The 12,793-nt window shown below is 40.8% G+C and overlaps 1 protein-coding gene across 3 annotated transcripts in view; it reads right to left on the bottom strand.

Annotated features, from left to right (window-relative positions):
- Positions 1-12,793, bottom strand: part of Lmbr1 (limb development membrane protein 1) — a 130,158-nt gene that overhangs the window by 75,887 nt on the left and 41,478 nt on the right. For all 3 annotated transcript variants that reach the window (XM_060374160.1, XM_060374161.1, XM_060374162.1), the window contains one exon: positions 2,993-3,096. In XM_060374160.1, the coding sequence (XP_060230143.1) occupies positions 2,993-3,096 (104 nt within the window). Of the gene's footprint in view, positions 1-2,992; positions 3,097-12,793 lie in introns of those variants that run through there.

Here is a 12,793-nt window from a genome sequence, read left to right as displayed (position 1 = left end):
CTGATTACCCCACTGTTTGTCCCTTGAGTGCAAAGTCTGAACTCTTCATGAGCAGTCCTAGCAAGCTCTTTTAGGTGGTACAGTAACTTATACTTAGAGCTGCTTACTAAGTTCCTAAGAACAAACAGGTATCTATGAAAAACTCTAGCTCCAAACCTCATCAGAAACCAACATCTGAAGCATCTCTAGTGGCCTCCCCCTCAGGCTGTTCATTCTCTGCAGCATTCTCTGTAAGGTTGTGTATTTTTTACTTACTCTAGAAGCCCCTGGATGCAGGCTTCAGGTGATGCCTCCCCTTTACACTCTACCAGTACAGCTCCTCTGCTCTCAGCATTTCTTGAGCCTGTCTTCCCCTCCCACAACCTGCCCTTGACCACCTCTCCTCTTTCTTTGTATTTTTTTCTTTTGGTTTTGGTTTTTTGAGAAAGTGTTTTTCTGACTGGCTTTGTATACCAGGCTGGCCTTGCACTCACAGAGATCTGCCTGCCTCTGCCTCCCTGAGTGCTGGGGTTACAGGCATGCACCACTGCACCCAGTACAAAAAAAAAAAAAATTGAGCTAAATCAGTAATAAGACCTTGTATAGCAGCTTTTGCTTCTGTTTTTGTTTGTCTAGTTGGCTGCTTGATTTTTCTTTTTTAAATTAATGTTTTAGTTTTTAATATTAGTTACAGTTTATTAACTTTGTATCCCAGCTGTATCCCGCTCCCTCATTCCCTCCCAATCTCATCCTACCTCCCTCATCTTCTCCCTACCCCTTTCTAAGTCCACTAATAGGGGAGGACCTCCTCCCCTTTCATCTGACCATAGCTTATCAGGTATCTTCAGGCCTGGCTGCAAAGTGATACTCTGTGGCCTAGCAGGGCTGCTCCTACTTTTGGGGGGAGAGGGGGAGTCAAATGGCCAGCCATTGATTTCATGTCAGAAATAGTCCCTGTTCCCCTTACTAGGGTACCCACTTGGCTACTGAGCTACCTTGGGCTACATCCGAGCAAGGGTTCTAGGTTATATCTATACATGGTCCTTGGTTGGAGACAGAGTCTCACAAAAGACCCCTGTGTCCAGATATATTTGGTCCTTGTGGAGCTCCTGTCCTCTCCAGGTCTTACTAATTCCCCCTTCTTTCATATGATTCCCTATACTCTGCCAAAGGTTTGATAATGAGTCTCAGTATCTGCTTTGATACACTGCTAGGTAGAGACTTTCAGAGGCCCTCTGCGATAGGCTCTTGTCCTGTTACCTGTTTTCTCCTACATCCAATGTCCATCCCATTTGTCTTTCTAAGTGAGGGTTGATCTTCTTACCTAGGGTCCTCTTTCTTGTTTATCTTCTTTAGGTGTACAGATTTCAGTATGTTTATCCTATCTTATAGGTCTTGATTTGTTTTTTCCAAGACATGATTTCTCTGTGTATCCCTGCCTGTCCTGAAACTAAACCAGGCTGGCTCCAACCTCAGAGACACACCTGCCTCTTGCCTTCCAAGTGATGGAACTAAGGGTATACACTACCATGCCAACCTATAGCAGGTTTCTAAATTAAAACAAAGTAATTCTTTTCTATTATATAATTTTAATTGTCACTCTTAATATATAAGAACAGAAAATAATTCAAACATACAAAAGCCAGTTTTCTCAATGTTTTTCAATGCTTGAAAGCAAAATACAATCCATTCTCATCTCAGTTCATTTATTAAGTAAGAAGTTAGCTGACAGCTTTCAGCAGCAGTGTTCATATCTGAAGTAACAAGATCAGTCCACAAAAATAGCTGACTCTCAGTGGCCCTTCCCCTGTGATGCTTAGACTGTCAAGTATTAAACAATCTCACTCCTACGACCCCACATAAACAGCATTCCTTTGGCATCATAACTAAAACTGAAACAGCACAGTTACCAGCATATTCCTGGGCAAGGAAGACACACAAATTCACAAGGCGTTCTATACTTTGTAAAGCTATGTGAGGGAACTGGTGATGGCTCAGTTAGTAAAGTTTTTGCCATGTAAACATGAGGACTTGAGTTCAAACCCCTAGCACTCATGTAAAAGCTGGCACAGGGGTGTGTATCTGTAACTCCAGAGCTACAGAGGCAGAGACAACCAGATCCTTGGAGCTCACTTGTCAGCCAGCTGAGCTACGCTGATGAGATCTAGATTCATCGAGGACCCTGTCTCAAAAAAACACAGTGAAAGGGAACTGAGAAAGACACCTGATTTTGATCTCTGTCCTTTCCACGGACCTGAAAGGACATAAGTAAACACACACACCAAAAGGCTCATATGCCACATACAAAAAAGAAGACAAGTTATGTGAAATAAAAACCAGTAATCCACACATTTACAACTTCCCATGTCAGATTTATTAAATAAATAAGCCTAATTCACTCCATATATTGCAATAGGAATACAAGTAAAAACAAAAACAAAACAGAAAAGTGTAAGATGCTTCAATTGTAACACTAGCTCGCTCTGTCAAGTATTAACTACTTAAGTCTTTTCATTATATCCCAAAAGTTTATGGCTGGACACTCTGTATTCAAAGTCAGAGTCAGTCATCCCCTGCTATACAGTCATGGCATGTCTTCAGATGTTCTCAAAAAGCTTCCCAGCGTGCTCCCTCCCAAGTCTCCCACATCCATACAAGATGAGCCATTCTCAGAACCGTGAGGGCCTATCTACTCCAGAGTATGTGATTTCATAATGTGTTACCACCCTGAAAATATTAGATGTGGAATAGCTTTTACATCAAGATGTAAGTGTGTCCTACTGGGCTCTGAAATAAAGGAGGCCTCCTAGAAAGGCCTAACAGTTGTGATGTCAGCTTGTCAGTTCCACAAGAAACACTACAAGATAACTTACTGCGCAATATTATTAATATCAATAATGTGTCAACATCATTATTTAGTACTTCAGCCACTTGTTTATATCAACTTCTAGTTTAATGTGAGTGATATTTACTTCATCACTTAATAAATTTAATCCAAACTCAATTTACTTACCTTTTTAAGACCTGCAAAACCTTCCGATTCCAGAAAGAAAAAGGCAAAGGGCATCAACACGAATAAACAAAGGTTGGAAAATAAAGAAGCAAGATTCCACAGACCTATAAAGATGACAATAAGAAAAAATAAGAAAATCAGGTTAGATATTGGCATATCATTTCAAATTTCAATAAATTGTGATGTTTGTCAGGATCTATATTTTTAATAATAAAAAACAATTTGAAATGACTAAACTTGGCTATTAGAAAATAATTACATACATACTTTAAACATTCTTATCTGTAATTTGTATCCATTACAGAAAGTCGATATAGAAACCAATTACTGGCTTGTAGGGGGAAAACATGGTGGCGCCAGAATACTGCGTCTGAGGAGCAGGACAACATTTTCAAACATTTATTGTACAGCAATCAAGAGACTAAACTCTGGGCCCTAAAACAACAGCAATCATGTTTCCCAGGTGAGAGGAAACCCCCAAGGCGTGGGAATCAGTCCGGTCCACTCTCAGGTCACTCAGCCAGAACCAGGAAGAGATCCCGGGTCGCAGAGGCACTAGGTCACGAGACCAGAGCCACAGACCTACGTGTCCTGATCACCTTCCCAGGCTGATTGGTGGGCACAAAAACACCAGAGACCGGGAGTCCCTGTTGCGAGAAAACCCCACAGGGAAGGAAGGAAATGGCACTGACTGGGGTCACCCAGTCTTTCCCTGGAAAAAGTCTCGAAGACCAGCGGGTACAAGATGCCATCCTTGAACTGGGCTGCAACCGCAAGCACAGACAGTTGCTGTGTGCCCAGCTCTCCAGCACAGACAGAGCTGTGCACCCCAGGGCACCAGAGACTGGGAGTCACTGTCGGGAGAAATCCTCACAGGGAACGAAGCAAAGGGGACAGACTTAGACCACCCGGTATATCCTTGGAAAAGGTCCTGCAGACGGGCCCAATCCAGGGACCTGCTGTGCACCAGATAGCCTGCTGTTATCAGGAAAGCAGTACCCACCTGCCACAGATTACCACTTGGGTACTTGGGCACAGAGCTCCAACCTCAGACCTACAAAAGCCCAGAATCCCCAAGATCAACCCTCAGATACTGCTCCAAGGGGCAACCAGTTATCCCTAATAAAACTGACCAAACCACAGGACACACAGGTTACAGCAGCAGATCACTAAATTTTTCAGCAAGAAACCCAGAAGCAGGTCAGCTGTCTTCAGGACAACTAACAAGGACCACAGTTACCACTCAGATCTCTACACCTGAGGTGAGCAGCGGCAACTCCTGAAAAACACCAGCCATCCAGTGATTATACCCAAAAAGCTGAGAAGGCTTCCTTCAGGAAAAACCATCTTCCTGCCAAGGGGATTCTCTCCACCAAAGGATTCCAGGAACCACCAGAAACTAACTCCAAACACCTAAGATAGTCCAATGAGTAGAGGCCAGCATAAAAGCTCAACCAACAAATCACAGAGCAATATGGCATCTTCAGAATCCAGTTATCCAAGGGCAAGTATCACTGGACACCCCAGCATAATTAAAATTCAAGAAGATGACCTAACATCTATGCTCATGAAGAGGATAACAGAGAAAACAAATAAAATAAGTAAAGACCTAGAGGAAGATAAACTCAAACAGATTATGGCCATCCGTAAAGAAATAGAGGAAGATAAAAACAAATAGATTATGGCCATCCATAAAGAAATAGAGGAAGATATAAAGAAACAAATTATGGCCATCTGTAAAGAAATACAGGAAGTTGCAACCAAACAGTTTATGGCCTTTAGAGAGGAAATGCTTAAATCACTGAAAGAAATAAAAGAAAAAGAGGATTTTTCAAACAAACAGCTGAAGGAATTGAAGGAAAAACAGGAAAATACAGTCAGAGAGGTGAAGGAAATCAACAAAACAGCTCAAGATCTGAAGATAGAATTAGAAAAATTAAAGAAAACACAAATGGAGGAAATTGTGGAGAGAAGGAACTTAGGGAAGAAAACAGGAACTACAGAGGTTAGCATAACCAATAGACTATAAGAGATGGAAGAAAGAATCTCAGGTGTGGAAGATACAATGGAAGAAATAGATGTATCTGTCAAAGAAAATGTTAAATCCAAAAAATTCCTGACACAAACCATCCAAGAAATTCAAGACAACATAAAAAGACAAAACCTAAGAATAATAGGAATAGAGGAAAAAGAAGATTCCCTGCTCCAAGGCCCAGAAAATATTTTCAACAAAATCACTGAAGAAAATTTCCCCAACTTAAAGAAGAGGCCAATAAGAATACAAGAGGCCTATAGAACACCCAATAAATTAGACCAGAAAAGAAAATGCTCCCGCCACATAATAATAAAAACAGTAAATATACTGAACAAAGAAAAAATACTAAGAGCTTCAAGGGAAAACGGCCAAGTAACATATAATGGCAAACCCATTAGAATCACACCTGACTTTTCAACAGAGACTATGAAAGCCAGAGGGCCTGGACGGATATCATGCAGACCCTAAGAGAACACAGATCTCAGCCCAGGCTACTATACCCAGCAAAACTCTCAGTCCTCATGACGGAGAAAACAAGATATTCAATGACAAAAACAAATTTCAACAATACCTACACACAAATCCAGCATTACAGAAGCATTACTGGAAGGAAAAATACAACCCAAAAAAAATTAGCTTCTTTCAAGAAAACACAGGAAATAATTAACCTTACTACAGTAAAACAAAAAGCAACCAAGCATACAACCTTATAACCACAGCCAACATCAAAATCAAGGGATCTAACAGCCACTGGTCATTAATCTCTCTCAACATCAATGGACTCAACTCTCCAATAAAAAGACACAGATTTACAGAATGGATACGTAAACAAAACCCAGCAATCTGTTGCATACAAGAAACACACCTAAGGCACAAAGATAGACATTACCTGAGGGTAAAGAGTTAGAAGATGGCTTTCCAAGCAAATGGATGCAAGAAGCAAGCAGGAGTAGCCATTCTAATATCCAATAAAATAGACTTTCAACCAAAATTAATCAAAAGAGATGGGGAAGGACACTTCATACTCATCAAGGGAAAATTCCACCAGAAAGACATCACAATCCTTAACATCTATGCCCCAAATAAAAGGGCACCCACATTTGTAAAACGATCATTGATAAAACTTAAACCACATATAGATCCCCACACATTAATAGTAGGAGAATTCAACATTCCACTCTCAACCCAAAGGACAGGTCAACAAAACAGAAATTAAACAAAGAAACAATATCTCTGACAAAGGTCATGAATCAAATGGACCTAACAGACATTTATAGAACCTTATAGCCAAACACAAAAGAATTTACCTTCTTCTCAGCACCTCATGGCACCTTCTCCAAAATAGACCATATAGTTGGTCACAAAGCAAGCCTCAACAGATACAAGAAGATTGAAATAATCCCTTGTATCCTGTCTGATCACTATAGAATAAAGCAGGACCTCAACAACAGAAATAGCAAAAAGCCTACACACACATGGAAACTGAACAACTTGCTACTAAATGACAGCTGGGTCAGGGAAGAAATTAAAGTCTTCCTAGAACTCAATGAAAATGAAGACACAACATACCCAAACTTGTGGGACACAATGAAAGCAGTGCTAAGAGAAAAGTTCATAGCACTAAGTGCCTTCAAGAAGAAATTCGAGACAGCTCATTCAAGCAACTTAATGGCTCACTTAAAAACCCTAGAAAAAGAAGAAGCAGACACACCAAAAAGGAGTACACAGTTGGAAATAATCAAAACTCAGGGCTGAAATCAATCAAATAGAAACAAATAAAACAATTAAAAGAATCAATGAAACCAAGAGCTGGTTCTTTGAGAAGATCAACAAGACAGACAAACCCTTAGCCAAGCTAAAAAACAAAAAAAAAAAAAGGCAGAAAGACACCATCCAAATCAGCAAAATCAGAAATGAAAAGGGGGACATAACTACAGACACTGAGGAAATCCAAACAATCATTAGGACTTACTTCAAAAGTCTATATGCCACAAAATTTGAGAATCTAAATGAAATGGACCATTTTCTTGATCGATTCGACTTACCAAAGCTGAATCAGGACCAGGTAAATCAATTAAACAGTCCTATATCCCCCAAGGAAACAGAAGCGATCATTGAAAGTCTCCCATCCAAAAAAAGCCCAGTAGCAGATGGTTTCAGCACAAAATTCTACCAGACCTTCAAAGAAGAGCCAACTCCAATTCTCTTCAAACTATTCCACAAAATAGAAACAGAAGGAACATTACCAACCTCATTCTATGAAGCCACAGTCACCTTGGTGCCTAAACCTCACAAAGACCCAACAAAGAAAGAGAATTTCAGGCCAATCTCCCTTATGAATATTGATGCAAAAATACTCAACAAAATATTTGCAAACTGAACACAAAAACACATCAAAGATATAATCCACTATGATGACTAGGTTTCATCCCAGGTACAGGGGTGGTTCAATATATGGAAATCCATCAATATGATCCACCATATTTACAAACTGAAAGAAAAAAAACCATATGATAATCTCCCTAGATGCTGGAAAAACATTTGACAAAATTCAACATCCATTCATGTTTAAAGTATTAGAGAGATCAGGGATACAAGGCACATACTTAAACATAGTAAAGACAATATACAACAAGCCTATAGCTAACATCAAACTAAATGGAGAGAAACTTAAATCAATCCCACTGAAATCAGGGACAAGGCAAGGCTTCCTACTCTCTCCATATCTCTTCAACATAGTTCTGGAAGTCCTTGCTAGAGCAATAGGACAACTAAAGGAGATCAAGGGGATACAAATTGGAAAGGAAAAAGTCAAAGTATCACTATTTGCAGATGATATTATAGTATACCTGAGTGACCCCAAAAACTCTACCAGGAAACTCCTACAGCTGATAAACACCTTCAGCAAAGTGGCTGGATACAAAATTAACTCAAAAAAATCAGTAGCCCTCCTGTATACAAAACACAAAAGGGCTGAGAAAGAAATTAGGGAAACAACACCCTTCACAATAGCCACAAAAGACATAAAGTACCTTGGTGTGACCCTAACCAAGCAAGTCAAAGACTTGTATGAAAAAAATTTCCAGTCTCTTAAGAAAGAATTAAAAGAAGATATCAGAAGATGGAAAGATCTCCCATGCTCATGGGTTGGCAGGATTAACATAGTAAAAATGGCCATCTTACCAAAAGGAATCTACAGATTCAATGCAATTCCCATCAAATTACCAACACAATTCTTTACAGACCTGGAAAGAAAAATTCTCAACTTCATATGGAATAACAAGAAACCCAGAATTGCTAAAACAATCCTCTACAATAAAAGATCTTCTGGAGGTATCTCCATCCCTGATCTTAAGCTGTACTATAGAGAAACAGTTCTAAAAACTGCACGGTACTGGCATAGAAACAGAATGGTGGATCAATGGAACCGAACAGAAGACCCTGAAATAAACCCACACACTTATGGACACCTGATCTTTGACAAAGATGCCAAAACCATACAATGGAAAAAAGATAGCATCTTCAACAAATGGTGCTGGTCTAACTGGATATCTACATGTAGAAAAATGCAAATAGATCCACACTTATCACCCTCCACAAAACTAAAGTCCAAGTGGATCAAAGACCTCAACATAAAACCAGACACATTAAATCGGTTAGAAGAAAAAGTGTGGAAGAGCCTTGAACTCATTGGCACAGGACACAACTTGCTGAACAGAACACCAACAGCACAGACTCTAAGAGCAACAATCAATAAATGGGACCTCATGAAACTGAAAAGCTTCTGTAAAGCAAAGGACACCGTCATCAAAACAAAATGACTGCCTACAAATTGGGAAAGAATCTTCACCAACCCTTTTTCTGACAGAGGGCTAATATCTAGTATATATAAAGAACTAAAGAAGCTGAAAACAGTAAACCAAGTAATCCAATTAAAAAATGGGGAACAGAGCTAAACAGAGAACTCTCTGTAGAGGAATATCGAATGGCAGAGAAACACTTAAAGAAATGCTCAACGTCATTAGCAATTAGAGAAATGCAAATCAAAATGACCCTGAGATTTTACCTTACACCCATCAGAATGGCCAAGATGAAAAACTCAAGTGACAACACATGCTGGAGAGGTTGTGGAGAAAGGGGAACCCTCCTCTCCTGCTGGTGGGAATGTAAACTTGTACAACCACTCAGGAAATCAAATCTGGCGCTTTCTCAGACAACTAGGAATAGAGTTTCCTCATGATCCAGCCATACCCCTCCTAGGCATATATCCAAAAGAGGCTCAAGTACACAATAAGGACATTTGCTCAACCATGTTTGTAGCAGCGTTATTTGTAATAGCCAGAAGCTGGAAACAGCCCAGATGCCCCTCAACTGAAGAATGGATGCAGAAACTGTGGTACATCTACAAAATGGAGTATTACTCTGCAATGAAAAATAAGGAAATCATGAAATTTTCAGGTAAATAGTGGGACCTGGAAAGGATCATCCTGAGTGAGCTGTCCCAGAAGCAGAAAGATACACACGGTATATACTCACTCATATAGACATATAACATAGGATAAACCTACTAAAATCTGTACACCTAATGAAACTAATCAAGCGAGAGGACCCTAACTAAAACACTCAATCCCTATCCCAAAAGGCAAAGAAGATGGACATCAGAAGAAGAAGAAAACAGGAAACAACTTAGGAACCTGCCACAGAAGGCCTCTGAAAGGCTCTGCCCTGCAGGGTATCAAAGCAGATGCTGAGACTCATGGCCAACTGTTGGGCAGAGTGCATGGAATCTTATGTAAGAAGTGGGAAATAGTAAGATCTGGAGAGGACAGGAACCCCACAAGGAGAGCAACAGAACCAGAAAATTTGAACACAAGGGTCTTCCCAGAGATTCATACTGCAACCAAGTACCAGGCATGGAGATAACCTAGAACCCCTGCACAGATGTAGCCCATGGCAGTTTAGTGTCCAAGTGGGTTACATAGTAATGGGAAGAGGGACTGCCTCTGACATGAACTGATTGGCCTGCTCTTTGATCACCTCCCCCTGAGGGGGGAGCAGCCTTTACCAGGCCACAGAAGATGATAATGCAGCCCCTCCTGATGTGATCTGATAGACTAAGATCAGAAGGAAGGAGAGGAAGACCTCTCCTATCAGTGGACTTGGGAAGGGGCATGTATAAAGAAGGGGGAGGGAGGATGGGACCAGGAGGGGACGAGGGAGGGGCTTATGGAGGGATACAAAGTGAATAAAGTGTAACTAATAAAATAAAATAAAATTTAAAAAAAAAGAAACCACTTTTTCTCACTCCCCCACATAAGTTAACTAAAGCTATCATATATGCAGAAATCCAACAACACTGCTCTTTAGACATATCATCAATGAAATATTCTAATTAGAGCCACTAGCATCTGCTTATCAGTTAGTAAATAGCAGGTCCAAACTAAGCATTTCGTTCACACAGCCCATTTAAGCCTCAGAAGACAGCCTGAGAAAACTAACGCCGCCTGAATCCCAAGCCCAGCACTGCTCTACGTGCCTGACAGACATTCTAGAGACTCATTTCTAGGCACAGGAGTCCCTGAGGAGGCAGAGCTGCTAACCCCACAGTGAAGGCTGTCGCTTGCCAAGCTCAGAACATCCTGAAAACCACATCACAGGAGTTCTAACAAACAATTCCAAGTGGGAAAGAAAATGTGACCCAGGTGGGCAAGCTCACAGACCCCTTTCCTTCTTTTGACCAAGTTATGCCACAATAAGTGGTAATGAATATAAAGGTACATTCAGAAAGTGACTTTCAGGTGTGTCATTAGCAGAGCCTTTGGCCCAACACCTTTTTTTAGTAGAAAAAAACACTAAAATTCAAAATTGCACTTCAAAATGGTGGCTGTAATCTTTAAAAATGGAGTCAAAGTTAAAAGTTATAACAATGCATTCCGAGCACTGCATGAAATTTAAAAACCAGTACCGTTCTTTCCACACCCTTCCTTTGAGGTCATGCCTACAGCGTTTAAAGACATGGGGTCAGACACACACAGCACGCTGCTCTTGCAACAAGCAGTGTGCTATGGTATGAGTTAACCTGTGTGCAAACATCCTGCTCCTAAAACAACATGGAAGACTGGAACTAAACTCCTGAACACTTGTATCACTTATCTAAAGACATTCACTTAATTTAGTGGATCATATCAACATTAATAACATCAATTCATAGCTTCCTATCTAGAAATCTACATTTAATGCATGTAACGCACACTCAAATCAATGTCTTAATATCTTTTTCTTTCCTTTTTTGAGACTATATCACATATATCCCAGACTGACCTTAAACTCTTCTATGTAGCACAAGACAACCTTGAATTCTTGATCCTCCTGCCTCCACCCCAAGTTTGTACCACCACATCTGATTTACAACAACCAGACCAATGCCTCCACAGAACAAGCACTTTATGCTTTTCTGCTTTTAGTTTTTTAATTTTTTTAATTCTTTATTAATTGCACTTTATTCACTTTGTATCCCCCCTGTAGTTCCCTACCTCCTCCCCTCCCAACTCCCTCCCTTCCTCCCCCTTCTGCATGTGTGCCCCTCCCCAAGTCCACTGATAGGGGAGGTCTTCTTTTCCTTCCTTCTGATCCTAGTCTATCAGGTCTCATCAGGAGTGGCTGCATTGTCTTCCTCTGTGGCCTGGTAAGGCTGCTCCCCCCTCAGGGGGAGGTGATCAAAGAACAGGCCAATCAGTTCATGTCAGAGACAGTCCCTGTTCCCATTACTATGGAACCCACTTGGACACTGAACTGCCATGGGCTACACTTGTGCAGGGGTCCTAGGTTATCTCCATGAATGGCCCTTGGTTGGAGTATGAGTCTCAGGAAAGACCATGAGTTTCAGGAAAGACCCCTGTGCTCAGATTTTTTTGGTTCTGTTGCTCTCCTTGTGGAGTTCCTGTCCTCTCCAGATCCTACTATTTCCCACTTCTTTCATAAGATTCCCTGAACTCTGCCCAAGTTTTGGCCATAAGTCTCAGCATTTGCTCTGATAGTCTGCTGGGCAGAGCCTTTCAGAGGCCCTCTATGTCAGGCTCCTGACTTGTTCCCTGTTTTCTCCTTCTTCTGATGTCTATCCTCTTTGCCTTTCTGAATTGAGCATTTTAGCAAGAGTCCTCCCTCTTGATTAGTTTCTTTAGATGTACAGATTTTAGTAGGTTTATCCTATATTATATGTCTATATGAGTGAGTATATACCATGTGTGTCTTTCTGCTTCTGGGATAGCCCACTCAGGATGATCTTTTCCAGTTCCCACCATTTACCTGCAAATTTCATGATATCCTTTTCTGCTTTTGTTAACCATCACTTCCCCAGCGGCAACTGGGAAACTTGCAGGACTGCAAGCTCCTTGCATGCTAGGCTCACCACTTTCTGCCTTTTCCTTTCCTGTTTCTTTTCCACTCCCCCGAACCACGTGAATAAGCTCCTGGTTTTCTTTGCTAGCAATCTTCATGTGTCCACCCACAGTCTACCCATCCCTAAGTGATGGCTCTGAGTGAAGGGTCCAAGACACAACTTTTCAGGAACATATAGTTCCTGATACACTAAAGAAAAAAAATACACTCAAGAAAAAATAAATGGGCCTGGATCAAAGCTGTGCTGTTAGGTCCAATACACAAACTTTTCTGTGTGGTCTTCCATCCCTCTTTTGACTGTGCAACATTATTTTCTTTAAGGATTTCCAGATACATGAAGTAAGGCAATAATTCCTATTATGTAAATT

The sequence above is a fragment of the Meriones unguiculatus genome, chromosome 21, assembly GCF_030254825.1.
Source record: "Meriones unguiculatus strain TT.TT164.6M chromosome 21, Bangor_MerUng_6.1, whole genome shotgun sequence".
Classification (NCBI taxonomy): domain Eukaryota; kingdom Metazoa; phylum Chordata; class Mammalia; order Rodentia; family Muridae; genus Meriones; species Meriones unguiculatus.
Note: the sequence above shows the minus strand (reverse complement) of the source record. Positions and strands in the feature narration are given on the sequence as shown.